This window comes from Bombina bombina, chromosome 5, assembly GCF_027579735.1.
Source record: "Bombina bombina isolate aBomBom1 chromosome 5, aBomBom1.pri, whole genome shotgun sequence".
NCBI lineage: Eukaryota > Metazoa > Chordata > Amphibia > Anura > Bombinatoridae > Bombina > Bombina bombina.
In genome coordinates this window covers 251,601,320-251,616,438 of record NC_069503.1, presented here as the reverse complement: position 1 = coordinate 251,616,438, position 15,119 = coordinate 251,601,320, and the positions used below count along the sequence as shown (strand labels likewise).

General features: G+C 39.8%; 1 protein-coding gene across 1 annotated transcript in view; it reads right to left on the bottom strand.

Moving 5' to 3' along the window:
- Positions 1–15,119, bottom strand: part of C5H10orf67 (chromosome 5 C10orf67 homolog) — a 401,727-nt gene that overhangs the window by 304,537 nt on the left and 82,071 nt on the right. Inside the window, exon 5 of the mRNA XM_053713953.1 lies at positions 4,133–4,282. Coding sequence (XP_053569928.1) covers positions 4,133–4,282 — 150 coding nt within the window. The remainder of the gene's footprint in view (positions 1–4,132; positions 4,283–15,119) is intronic.

The following is a 15,119-nucleotide window of genomic DNA, read 5'->3' as shown; positions in this document are numbered from 1 at the left end:
GAAACCTCCAACATTGCCAGGGGGCTCCTTGTTCCCCCCTGATGGTTGATATAGGCTACAGTCGTGATGTTGTCCGACTGAAATCTGATGAACCTGACCGCAGCTAGCTGAAGCCAAGCCTGAAGAGCATTGAATATCGCTCTTAGTTCCAGAATGTTTATCTGAAGGAGGGCTTCCTCCTGAGTCCACGAACCCTGAGCCTTCAGGGAGTTCCAGACTGCGCCCCAGCCCAGAAGGCTGGCATCTGTCATCCCTATAGTCCATTCTGGACTGCGGAAACTCATTCCCCTGGACAGATGGACCCGAGATAGCCAACAGAGAAGAGAATCCCTGGTCTCTTGATCCAGATTTATCCGAGGAGACAAATCTGTGTAGTCCCCATTCCACTGATTGAGCATGCAAAGTTGCAGTGGTCTGAGATGTAGGCGGGCAAACGGAACTATGTCCATTGCCGCTACCATTAAGCCGATTACTTCCATACACTGAGCCACTGACGGCCGAGAAGTGGAATCAAGAGCACGGCAGGAAGATAGAAGTTTTGACAACCTGACCTCTGTCAGAAATTTTTTAATTTCTACTGAATCTAGGAAGGAAACTCTTGTGAGAGGGGAGAGAGAACTCTTTTCTTCGTTCACCTTCCACCCGTGAGACCTAAGGAATGCCAGAACAATGTCCGTATGTCCGTATGGGACTTGGCGATTTGAAAAGTCAACGCCTGTATCAGAATGTCGTCTAGGTAAGGAGCCACCGCTATGCCTCGTGGCCTTAGAACCGCCAGTAGGGACCCTAGAACCTTCGTAAAGATTCTTGGTGCCGTGGCTAACCCGAAGGGAAGAGCCACAAACTGGTAATGCCTGTCTAGGAAGGCAAACCTGAGGAACTGATGATGATCTCTGTGTATCGGAATGTGGAGATAAGCATCCTTTAAGTCCACGTTAGTCATATATTGACCCTCCTGGATCATAGGTAGGATGGTTCGAATAGTCTCCATCTTGAAGGATGGGACCCTGAGAAATTTGTTTAGGATCTTGAGATCCAAGATTGGTCTGAAAGTTCCCTCTTTTTTGGGAACTATAAACAGATTTGAATAAAAACCCTGGCCCTGTTCCTCCCTTGGAACTGGGTGGATCACTCCCATAACCAGTAGTCTTGAACGCAACGTAAGAATGCCTCTCTCTTTATCTGGTTTGCAGATAATTGTGAGAGATGAAATCTTCCCATTGGAGATGAAGCTTTGAAGTCCAGAAGATATCCCTGGGAAACAATCTCCAGAGCCCAGGGATCCTGGACGTCTCTTGCCCAAGCCTTGGCGAAGAGAGAAAGTCTGCCCCCAACTAGATCTGGTCCCGGATCGGGGGCTACTCCTTCATGCTGTCTCAGAGGCCGCAGCAGGTTTTTTGGCCTGCTTCCCCTTGTTCCAAGCCTGGTTAGGTCTCCAGACTGGTTTGGACTGGGCAAAATTTCCCTCTTGTTTTGCATTAGAGGAAGTTGAAGCTGCGCCACTCTTGAAGTTTCAAAAGGAACGAAAATTAGTCTGTTTGGTCCTTAATTTGTTGGACCTATCCTGAGGAAGGGCGTGACCTTTTCCTCCAGTAATATCAGAAATGATCTCCTTCAGTCCAGGCCCGAATAGGGTCTGCCCTTTGAAGGGGATGTTGAGAAGCTTAAAATTTGAAGTAACGTCAGCTGACCAGGATTTAAGCCATAGCGCCCTACGCGCCTGAATGGCAAAACCTGAATTCTTAGCCGTTAGCTTGGTTAAATGAAAAACGGCGTCAGAAATAAAGGAATTAGCTAACTTAAGAGCTTTAATCCTGTCTAGAATATCATCTAACGGGGTCTCCACCTGTAGGGCCTCCTCAAGAGACTCGAACCAGAAAGCTGCTGCAGCAGTGACTGTGGCAATGCATGCAAGAGGCTGGAGAATAAAACCTTGTTGTATAAAGATTTTCTTAAGGAAAACCTCTAACTTTTTATCCATTGGATCTAGGAAAGCACAACTGTTATCGACGGGGATAGTTGTACGCTTAGCTAGGGTAGAGACTGCTCCCTCCACCTTAGGGACCGTCTGCCACGAGTCCCGTGTTGCGGCATCTATGGGAAATATCTTTTTAAAAGTAGGAGGGGGAGAGAACGGTACCCCTAGTCTATCCCATTCCTTAGTAATAATGTCTGAAAACCTCTCAGGGACTGGAAAATCATCAGTGTAAACAGGCACAGCAAAGTATTTGTCCATTTTATACAATTTCTCTGGGACTACAATGGGGTCACAGTCATCCAGAGTCGCTAAAACCTCCCTGAGCAACAAGCAGAGGTGTTCAAGCTTAAATTTAAACGCTGTCATTTCAGAGTCAGACTGAAGTAACGCCTTCCCTGAATCAGAAATGTCACCCACAGATAGAAGCTCTCCTGCTTCGGCTTCTGCATATTGTGAGGGTATATCGGACATAGCTACTAAAGCGTCAGAAAGCTCTGTATTTGTTCTAGCCCCAGAGCTGTCTCGCTTTCCTTGTAACCCTGGCAGTTTGGACAATACCTCTGTGAGGGTATTAGTCATAACCGCCGCCATGTCTTGTAAGGTAAACGCATAGGACGCGCCAGATGTACTTGGCGTCACTTGAGCGGGAGATATAGGTTCTGACACATGGGGAGAGCTAGGTGGTTTAACCTCCCTTTTGTCAGTCTGAGAAACCTCTGGTGATAAATCTTTAAATGCCATAATATGGTCTTTATAACATAGAAATATCAGTACATTTGGTACACATTCTAAGAGGGGGTTCCACAATGGCTTCTAAACATAATGAACAAGGAGTTTCCTCTATGTCAGACATGTTTAACAGACTAGTAATGAGACCAGCAAGCTTGGAAAACACTTTAATAAATGTGAAACAGCAATTAAACAAAAACGGTACTGTGCCTTTAAGAGAAAAAAACTACCACATAAACTGCAAAACAGTGTTAAAAAGTAGTAAACTCTACGAAATTTTTACAGTGTGTATGAGGGACTAAAGCAGCATTGCACCCACTTGCAAATGGATGATTAACCCCTTAGACCCCAAACCGGATTTGAAAAAAACGTTAAAACCGTTAATAAACAGTCAAACACACTGCCACAGCTCTGCTGTGGCTCCTACTTGCCCTTAAACACAATTTTTGCAGGAAAAAAAACCCTCTATAGTGGTCCTTAGATGCCAGAGGACTCCTTTAGGGAAGCTGGATGTCTCAGTCTGAATATCAACTGCGCATTTAGAGCGCGAAAATAGGTCCCTCCCACCATGCACTTGATGTCAGAGGGCCTTAAAAAAGCTCTGCTGTGGGTGTCCTCTTGCAACTTCCTGTTGGGAAGGAGAATATCCCACAAGTAATGGATGAACCCGTGGACTGGATACACCTTTGCGAGAGAAAACTGCTTTGTTATTTATCGTGCGCCCATTTACCAGCGTGCGATAAATTAGCACTCCCCTTGTAATCTAGCCCATACCTGTGTCCCTTTACTGTCCCTTCCAGCATCTTTCTGAAAGCTTAGTGCTCTTTGGTAAAGCAGGCAGCAGGTAGAAAGGGATTTCAGCACATAGACTCCTGTAAGCGACCTGTGTGCTCAAATATGGCCGCAGTACCAGAGTGCAGAGTTTCTAGCGGGTATATCCGTAAATCAATGCATACAGTTGTTATTCTCACACACTGCAGATATGAGAATATACTGTATGTATAAAAAGCTACATTGTGCATTTGCTATAAATAATTTCAGTACCAACATTTTAAAGCAGATAAGGAAAATAATGCCCAAGTCATAATCAAAGAAAATCATAAATAAGCAAGAGCAAGAAAATACTTAAATATTATAAAACTTCCATAAAATCAATAGATTAGTTCACCCTCCCTGTCCATAGACCCTGTCCTCTGCTTTTTTACTTCCCTTAATCAAAGCAGCACAGCCAGGCAACAGTAGTGACCGGTGGACAGACTGCCTTAGTTCTCTGCTGTTTTTTCCTTCAGCAATGCAAAATCACAACCACTACTGGATGATGCAAGTAGGTTGTTTGTAAAAGATATTATGATTCTATACATGTTATATACTCTAGGTGGCGCCATAGTAATACAAATGTAATGCAATAATATTATAAATAAATACCTCTTTAGGATGTTCCTTCTCTTCCAATTCCAGTATCTGTGCTTCCAAAGACTTAATTATCTTATCCTTTTCATCAAGAATCCCCAATATCTGCCTGTTATCTCCATATGCTTCATATGCACAATGGGTTTTACTTCTTGCATAATAATTCTGCCAAGAATGAGACATGCGGTTAGGAGGATTAAATATAACAATTCTTCACAATTCATTGAGAAAGCTAATTATAGGCAGGTTTAACTCTATTTCCAAGTGTAAAATTAGGTTTTATTCTCAGAATTTCTGCAAAGCATTGAAGGATTTTAATAATTAAATCACACAGGTATTTAATTCATTTAAACAGAAATGACAGATTTGTTTAATTAATTTAATAGCGGTGGTTTGTAATTTTAAAAAAATATGAAAAGTGGCTATTGCAATGGATAAAACATTTAATTTTAATCTCTGGAAATAAACTCAGATTTAGGGGTCAAGTCCAATCTTCCTGTTTCGTGTGTATCAGCTACCGATATGCATTTTCCAACTGTGGAGATTTCACAATTCAAACGATAACAAGATTTCAATGTTGGAAAAAGGTCAAATCAGAGATCCTACAATTCACCCATAAATCACCGATATGCTTCATGGACAACATCATCTTCGGTGTTGTCAACTAAATATCAAAACCAAAAAAGACACAACATCAAATTTAACAGCCCTAGACAATTCATAAATAATCAACGCCCAAAATTCAACAGATATCACAAATCCAGTAAACAATGAAAATATTAGTCACCTCTCAACTATGAAGTCTCTGCTGGCTCCTTCCTGCCCACAGAAAATTCGCTCATTCTTCTGCAATTATCACAATGGAAACATAGGGCTAGATTACAAGTGGAGCGCTATTTAGTGCTTTCGCTCTTGCGCAAACACCACTTGAAGTAAACTTTTAATACTGGCAGGTTAGAGCAAGCATTACAAATTTTTATGCGCAAGGAAAACCTAACGCATGCTAACTTTAGAACTTTGGATATCAATTTATTTTTTGGATATAGGATTTATTTTTTTGTAAAATATATATCTATACCTAAAAATCTATATGAATATATAATATACAGGCATAGATATATACAGATATTTATAAGAATATATATATAAAAATACAAAGAATATTTTCTACTATGTGAGGAACATTGGAATGTAAAATATTTACAGTAAATGCATAGTAAATAACATTATAAAATACTAGTGGGAAAGCCAATCTTTTGTGGTGACGGAACCACCGAACCACCCTGCCATTTTTGGAAGGGCAGTCTATTGTGGTGACAGAACCCTTACGCTGCATCCAGGTGGATTCTGAAAAAGGCAGGGTGGTGAAAGAATCCATCCAAGTGGATTCTTTCACCACCCCTTTTGCTTGCTCTCCCCCCTCTCTTTTGCTCTCTCTCCCCCCTCTCTCTCCCCCCCTCCCCCTCTCTTTTGCTCTCTCTCCCCCTCTCTTTTGCTCTCTCTCCCCCTCTCTTTTGCTCTCTCTACCCCTCTTTTTCTTTCCCTCTCCCCCTCTCTTTTGTTCTCTCTCTCCCCCTCTCTTTTGCTCTCTCTTCCCCCCTCTCTTTTGCTCTCTCTTCCCCCTCTCTTTTGCTCTCTCTTCCCCCTCTCTTTTGCTCTCTCTTCCCCCTCTCTTTTGCTCTCTCTCTCTCCCTCTCTTTTGCTATCTCTCTCTCCCTCTCTTTTGCTCTCTCTCCCCCTCTCTTTTGCTCTCCCCCTTTCTTTTGCTCTCCCCACCTTTCTTTTGCTCTCCCTCTCCCCCCTCTCTTTTTCTCTCCCACTCCCCTCACTTTTGCTCTCTCTCCCCTCTCATTTGCTCTCTCGCTCCCCTCTCATTTGCTCTCTCGCTCCTCTCTCTTTTACTCTCTCCCCTCTCTTTTGCTCTCTCTCCCTTCTTTTGCTCTCTCCCTCCCCTCTTTTGATCTCCCTTCCCCCCCCCTTTTGCTCTCCCTTTCCCCCCCCTCTCTTTGGCTCTCCCTTTCCCCCCCTCTCTTTTGCTCTCTCTTCCCTCTTTTGCTCTCTCTCTCCCTACTCTCTTTTGCTCTCTCTCCACCCTCTCTTTTGCTCTCTCTCCCCCCTCTCTTTTGCTCTCCCTCTCCCCCCTCTCTTTTGCTCTCCCACTCCCCTCACTTTTGCTCTCTCCCCTCTCATTTGCTCTCTCGCTCCCGCTCATTTGCTCTCTCGCTCCTCTCTCTTTTACTCTCTCTCCCCTCTCTTGTGCTCTCTCTCCCCTTCCCCCCTTTTGCTCTCCCTTTCCCCCCTCTCTTTTGCTCTCTCTTCCCTCTTTTGCTCTCTCTCTCCACCCTCTCATTTACTCTCTCGCTCCCCTCTCATTTGCTCTCTCGCTCCCCTCTCTTTTACTCTCTCCCCACTCTCTTTTGCTCTCCCTCTCCCCCCTCTCTTTTGCTCTCCCACTCCCCTCACTTTTGCTCTCTCTCCTTCTCATTTGCTCTCTCGCTCCCCTCTCATTTGCTCTTTCGCTCCCCTCTCATTTGCGCTCTCGCTCCCCTCTCATTTGCGCTCTCGCTCCCCTCTCATTTGCTCTCTCTCCCCTATCTTTTGCTCTCTCCCTCCCCCCCTTTTGCTCTCCCTTTCCCCCCTCTCTTTTGCTCTCTCTTCCCTCTTTTGCTCTCTCTCTCCCCCCTCTTGTTTGCTCTCTCCCTCCTCTCTTTTGCTCTCTCTCCACCCTCTCTTTTGCTCTCTCTCCCCCTTCTCTTTTGCTCTCTCTCCCCCTCTCTTTTGCTCTCTCTCTGCCCTCTCTTTTGTGCTCTCTCCGCCCTCTCTTTTGCGCTCTCTCCCCCTTATCTTTTGCTCTCTCTCCCCCTCTCTTTTGCTCTCTCTCCCCCATCTCTTTTGCTCTCTCTCCCCCCTCTCTTTTGCTCTCTCTCCCCCCCTCTCTTTTGCGCTCTCTCTCCCCCTCTCTTTTGCGCTCTCTCTCCCCCTCTCTTTTGTGCTCTCTCTCCCCCTCTAATTTGCTCTCTTTCTACCCTCTCTTTTGCTCTCTCGCTCCCCTCTCTTTTGCTCTCTCGCTCCCCTCTCTTTTGCTCTCTCGCTCCCCTCTCTTTTGCTCTCTCTCCCCTCTCTTTTGCTCCCGTATTTGCTCTCTCTCCTCTCTTTTGCTCTCTCTCTCTCCCCTATCTTTTGCTCTCTCTCTTCCCTCTCTCTCTCCCCTCTCTTTTGCTCTCTCTCCCCTTGTCCTTTTTTTTGTATTAGGGCACTCCCACTCCTTCCCTGCTGAGCCGCCCACCTGCCACCCGCCCCCCACACCTACCGCCGGCACCAGCAGAAAATCATTACAGACGGTGACACACACAGTGTCATCCAACATTCCTTTGACGATGCGTGTGCAACTGCCGACGGACGAGTAACAAACGCAATTTTAGTTTAGATAAAAAAAATGTTTTCGTGTTTAAATTCCTTTGAGTGGAAAAAGCTCCAAAGTGTATGTGTGTGTATATATATATATATATATATATATATATATATATATATATATAATATGTGTGTGTATGTATATATATATATATATATATATATATATACATATATATATATATATATATATATATATATATATATATATATAAATAAATGTGTGTGTGTGTGTGTGTGTGTATATATATATATATATATATTTTTTTTTTATATATATATATATGTGTGTGTGTTTATCTGCGTATTCTCAGACCTGAAAAACAAGATGGCGCTGCCCATCCCAATTACAGCATCTGCCCTATTAGATGATGATTGATATCAAATGAATATGTCATCATCATCAATTTAATGTAAAAACAGGAGAAAAAAACATAGCTACAAGAGATCAAATTTTGGAATAGTGAATACAAATTTCAATAAAATATGTATACCTTTCACAAATTTACATTAAAACATATTTTTAAATACACCACTTTATACAATTGCAATACACACACATGGACTACTTTAACCCCATTAACCCAGAATTAAAGGAAACACTCATTGATTAGAGAAATGTGACTTGTGAGCAACGGAGAGCACACAGAGATATAGAAAAATGACAGACGGGGAGAGAATGCTGGACCAGCAGAATGTTGATGAGTGGCCTGTCAGTTGGTGACAGTAGCTGACCAGGAAAGAGTGCATGGAGATGAACATAGTCATGACAGAGAACATGTGAAGTCTATCTAGTTGGTTAGAGTGACTGGCTAGGCTGGAGAAAATCAGAGTCTTAGCCAGTTGGTAAGAACAGTTGGACAGCCTGGAGTGTACGAAAGAATGGGAGCCCCTGGGCATCAAGGAGGTAGACCCAAGTCCCTATGATACTCAGTCAGAGAGATTTACTTTAGGTCTCAAGGGACATAAAAATAACCGAGAGGCATCATTTAACACACACAGGTCTGTTTGATTTATACAATTTGACCAAGGATGACATGGAGCCACTGCCCCTAGCTAATAATGCAGGACCCAGGTAAGCACACATTATTTTATTTTTTATTTTTATTAGGGATTGGGTTTACCTTATAAACACAAGAAAGCAAAATATATTGTTTCACAAAGACTTAAAACTCATACACATTATAACAAATAATATATAACAGGAAGAAAAAAAACATCATTATAATCAGTTTCATGTATGGAACTACAAAATATTCTCTTGTAATTAACTGAACAAATAAATAATATCCTTTTTAAACACTGGACTATCAAAAGGTAACAAGAAAAAAGAACCTTGTCACCAGCTACCATGGCACGCATGTTAAAGGGACAGTCTACACCAGCATTTTTATTGTTTTAAAAGATAGATAATCCCTTTATAACCCATTTCCCAGTTTTGCTTAACTAACAGTTATAATAATATACTTTTTACCTCTGTGATTATCTTGTATCTAAGCCTCTGCAAACTACCCCTATTTTCAGTTCTTTTGACAGACTTGCAGTCTAGCCAATCAGTGCCTGCTCCCAGATAACTTCTCGTGCACGAGCACAGTGTTATCTATATGAAATACATGAACTAACACCCTCTAGTGGTGAAAAACTGTTAAAATGCAATCTGAAAGAGGTGGGCTCCAAGGTCTAAGAAATTAGCATATGAACCTCCTAGGTTAAGCTTTCAACTAAGAATACCAAGAGAACAAAGCAAAATTGGTGATAAAAGTAAATTGGAAAATTGTTTAAAATTACATGCTCTATCTGAATCATGAAAGTTTATTTTGGCCTAGACTGTCCCTTTAAGTTGCATACATTTTTTAGCCTCTGCCAGTTTCCAGTGGACAAAGGGCTTCATCAGGGCAATGGCAATGTTAAACTTCTCAAAAGTGCTACCTTGTTTCTGAACACCCTCTGCACCAAGAACAGAGGGATTCTACCTATGAAAATGATTTCTCCATGTATTGGGTTCCATAGTTTGCACAGAAGTCGCACTTGGGCCACACCAAGATCAAGTGGCAAAATACAGAAACCCATTAAAACAATTACAGTGATTGAAACACAGTAAATGTACATTAGATTTGTAAGTGTAGAGTATTTGCATGTCTGTTTTGTTATGGAATACTTTTACCAATGGACAGAATGAGAGGGATCTCAGAAACCTCACAGACAAAACAAGGGGCTGACAGTGTTCCCAGTGATCAGGGATTACACCTCACTCATGCATAATGAATTCCTATTAACTCTATTGCTCCTGCTCTTGTCTCACAGTATTTCAAAGCTGACATATATTTTCATTTTAAAATTTTCAAAGATTTTTTTCTGTATAATTTAGAGTGAAATGTTTAAGATTTTCATAAATGATTGTACTTTTCTGTTTCAATTTCCTGTCTCCCTGTCTGATGTACATCTATATATACTAGAGGCATTAGATAGATAGATAGATAGATAGATAGATAGAAAAGTTATTTTTTTTTATTTATTTACTTAGTGCATGCCTTTAATACCCCTATAAAACTATGTAGCAATCCATAGGACAGGCCATCAGCAATTGATTCACTAAGAGAAAGATGGGTAGCTTTTCAGCAGCTACAAAATATATATTTTTACCAATAGCACTGTCAGTAAAGCTGCAGAATGAATCTAAAATAGAAGGCACTAAAATATACGTGGCTTGGTGTTTTATCCTTCTCTTAAACACTCAGTATTGCAGTTTCTCTTTGCAGCTTTAATATTAATGAATAAGCAAAATCATTATTACAAATTAAAAACTGTCTAAAGCTTTTATCTACAAGCATCAAAGAAAACTATAATTGATTCAAAATAACAGCCACAGAATGGTAACATGGGCGGCATCAACAAATGCTAAAACCAATGTATCTTTACTATAAATTGTCTTTATTCCCTTGTGCAGAAATTCATTTTAGTGAAAAGAAGATGATCTGCTACAAAAAAAATATATATATATATACTACAAAACCAACTTAAAAAAACATTTAGTGCATATAGGGTTGGACATCTTTTTAATCCTAAATTTCTAAAACAAAATTTATGCTTACCTGATAAATTTATTTCTCTTGTGGTGTATCCAGTCCACGGATTCATCCATTACTTGTGGGATATTCTCCTTACCAACAGGAAGCTGCAAGAAGACACCCACAGCAGAGCTGTCTATATAGCTCTTCCCCTAACTGCCACTCCCAGTCATTCGACCCAAGACAAGCAAGAAAAAGTAGAAACTATAGGGTGCGGTGGTGACTGTAGTTTAAAAATAAAAAACACCTGCCTTAAAATGACAGGGCGGGCCGTGGACTGGATACACCACAAGAGAAATAAATTTATCAGTTAAGCATAAATTTTGTTTTCTCTTGTAAGGTGTATCCAGTCCATGGATTCATCCATTACTTGTGGGATACCAATACTAAAGCTATAGGACACGGATGAAGGGAGGGACAAGGCAGGCGCTTAAACGGAAGGCACCACTGCCTGTAAGATCTTTCTCCCAAAAATAGCCTCCGAAGAAGCAAAAGTATCAAATTTGTAGAATTTAGAAAAAGTATGAAGCGAAGATCAAGTCGCCGCCTTACAAATCTGTTCAACAGAAGCCTCATTCTTAAAAGCCCATGTGGAAGCTACCACTCTAGTAGAATGAGCTGTAATTCTTTCAGGAGGCTGCTGGCCAGCAGTCTCATAAGCTAAGCGGATTATACTTCTTAGCCAAAAAGAAAGAAGTTGCTGAAGCCTTTTGGCCTCTCCTCTGTCCAGAGTAGACCACAAACAAAGCAGATGTTTGACGAAAATCCTTCGCAGCTTGTAAATAAAATTTTAAAGCACGAACCACATCAAGATTGTGTAATAGACGTTCCTTCGTTGAAGAAGGATTAGGACATAGTGAAGGAACAACAACAATTTCCTGATTGATATTTTTATTAGATACCACCTTAGGAAGAAAACCAGTTTTGGTACGTAACACTACCTTATCTGCATGGAAAATGAGATAAGGGGAATCACATTGTAAAGCAGATAACTCCGAAACTCTTCGAGCCGAGGAGATAGCTACTAAAAACAGAACTTTCCAAGATAAAAGTTTAATATCTATGAAATGCAAAGGTTCAAACGGAACCCCTTTCAGAACCTTAAGAACTACATTTAAACTCCATGGCGGAGCAACAGGTTTTTTTTTTTTTAAATATTTATTTATTTGATGCTGCCATGAAAATAATCTTACAATTTAGACATGTTACAAAGAAAAAACACCAAACCAGATGGAAACATAATATGTCTTCGACAATTCAAAACAAAATTGGTGGATACAATATTCGTCCTGCAAAAATGACATGATATATAGACATCATTTATCCACATTATCCATTTTGCCAAAAAAAAAAGAAAAAACATACCAAAAATTAAATCTTCTTTTAGCCTTGGCAGCACATTTTATACATGAGGATAAAAAGAAGAAAAAAGAGGGAAAAAGCGAGGGAGGAAAAGAAGAAAAAAAAAACAAAAAAAAACTCCTGCTCTCCACCCTATCCCGCTGGCGTTCCCCACACCACTAGGATACCTATCGTAGCCATTTCCTTACCATACTTCTCATAACTATTTAGATTTGTCTATCTATAACTTGAGACCCACTTGACAGAACCAGATCATAAAAACATTCAGAACTTAAGAATGGGTATAGTATAGTCTTTTGTATATCTTCCGAGAATATCTTAATTATTGGTAACCATCCCAATAAGAACTTTTTAATTCCTCGTTCATTTGCCTCTCTGAGATGGAAAGATTCAAAAATTATCTGCATCTGAACAGTTTTAATGAATACTGAAAAGCCTGGCATCTTTTTGGACTTCCAATTTTTTTAAATTAAATGTCTAACCAGTAATATAACTGTATTTAAAATCTTATTTTGTAAAGCTGCTCCTTGACTGGAGCGATCCGTTAGAAATAGTATGTCTTCTACATCAAAATGAATATTAGATTGATACAGTCTATTTATCCAAAAGACAACCCTCTTCCAAAATTGTTCAATCCTGGGGCACTGCCAGAACATGTGTAAGATATCTGCACTTCTAGAAGCACATCTTGGACAAAGGAAGTCCGGACCGGTATACATTTTAGCCATTTTCACTGGCGTACAATAAAAATTATTGATAAGTTTCATGTGACTTTCTTTCCAGCTTATTGGAATACAACATTTATTTAATGATTTACAGCTGTCTCTTAATGTGTCATGATCTATAACTGGTATTAAAGATCTCCATTTTACACTCAGTTTATCCAAAAAGGAATCACTTTGTTTGGCAAGCATAATGCTGTATAGTAGTGATATTGAGGGTGCTTTGACCCGGGCAACGACCATAATGGACCTAACCTCCGACCAAGCGACTGTCTCACTGCCATTCCATCTCTTAGATGTTATAAAATGATGCACTTGCAGATAAGCATATAAGCTATTACTGGATAAGTCGAACTGAGATTTTAAATTGTCAAAAGATATGATTTGTCTCTCCTCTGTAAAAAATTGACCAACTAACTTAAGATTTTTGCTATACCATTCTCTATATATCCCCTGGTTATTTCCAGGAGAAAATTCGGGATTGCCTATTAAAGGTAGATATTCTGAGTATGAATAATCTATGCTCATTAGCGTACAGAGTTTTTGCCATGCGAGAATAATATTTTGCATAGATATTAAACTCTTTATATTTTTCGGGAATTCTTTAGATTGAATATGTAATAAGGCTTTGAGTTAGAAAGGGGCAACTAAGACATTCTCCATTTCTGGATTTGAGAACCAGCTAGTTTCTATAAGCCAATCCAACGCAATTTTGCTCAGAGCTGCAAGATTATAGAATCTTACACTAGGTAATGCTAGACCAGCAGCTTCACGTGGTTGCATCAGTTTTTCTATTGCGATACGCGGTTTCTTGTTATTCCAAATAAATTTGGAGAAACTGAAGTTCAGTTTCTGTATGTCTGTTTGGTTTAAAATTAATGGAAGATTTTGTAATAAGAAAAGAAGCCGGGGAAAAACTATTGTCTTGATAAGATTTACTCTGGCAGTCATTGATAGCGGGAATACATCCCAGAGTTTCAAATCAGAATACATTTTCTGTAATAAAGGATAAAAATTAAGACCATACCATTTTAAGGGATTTCTATGAAGAAAGATTCCAAGATATCTAAGAGACTCCACCTCTCTAAACTCAAAATTGGCGGATGCATGACTTGTTTTTTGAATCCACATTAACTCACTTTTATTATAATTTAGTTTATAACCAGAAAATGAACTGAAAAAAATTCAGACAATCTATCACTATGGGAATAGCCCTATGTGTATTATATAAACATATTAGTATATCATCCGCATATAAAAAGGTTTTGAGGACCGTCTTACCGATAGTAATCCCTTCTACAATGTCCCTTAATCTTATCGCCAACGGTTCCAATGCTAAATTGAAAAGTAGAGGGGATAGCGGGCATCCTTGCCTAGTACCCTTTTTCAGTTTGATCCCTGGAGTTAAATTATTATTAATTAGCAAGTATGATATTGGACACTGATAAATATTACGGATAAACCGCAGAAAGTGATTTTTAAACCCAAATTTTCCAAGAGCCTCAAATAGATACCCCAATTCAATAGAGTCAAATGCTTTGACTGCATCTAGTGTTAAAAGAGCGCTATCATGTTTAAATTGTCTACCCGTCTTTTGGCTTACATTCCACATATAGTTTAATAAGGTTATCACTCTCCGTATATTTTTGGATGCATTTCTTGAGACCATGAACCCCGTCTGATCTGGGTGTATAACTTCATCAAGACCTAACATTAATCTAGATGCTAAAATAGAGGACAATATTTTGTAATCCGCATTAAGTACGGAAATTGGTCTGTATGAGGCTGGATCCTCCGCATCTTTACCCTTTTTAAGAATTAGGGATATATTAGCAGCCGCAAAATATTCTGACGGTGGATTACTATTTATAAAATAACTATTATATAGTTTTTCTAAGGTGGGTTTGATCTCTTCTGCCAAAATTTTGTAGTATTCTGCAGGTAGACAATCTGGCCCAGCAGCTTTATTTAGCTTAGCTTTTTCAATTGCTTCACCTATCTCTTCCATGGATATAGGGGCATTAAGTTTCTCCAAAAAATCCTGTGAGACTCTGGGGATATCTATTTGTGACCAGAATTTTTCTCGATTCTGAGAATGATTACTACACTTTGTATATAATTTTTGATAATACCCGAATAATACTTTACTAATATCTGTCCCTTCCGTGTATCTTTTATCATTATCCCTAATAGCTAAAATATAGTTCTTCTTTTTTCTACCTTTGACTATTTTAGCGAGAAGCTTAGCTGAATAGCCATAGTGTCCCTTAAAACGAAGATTTAATTTTATCTCTTCTTCCAAATATTTCTGTTTAAGGAAAATGTCCCTTTCTTGTCTAGCCCTGGAATAACTCTCCCAATGGACATTAGATGGATCCCCAAGAAATTTTTTATAACTATTTCTAACTTGATTAACCAATTGATTTTCTCTTAGATTAT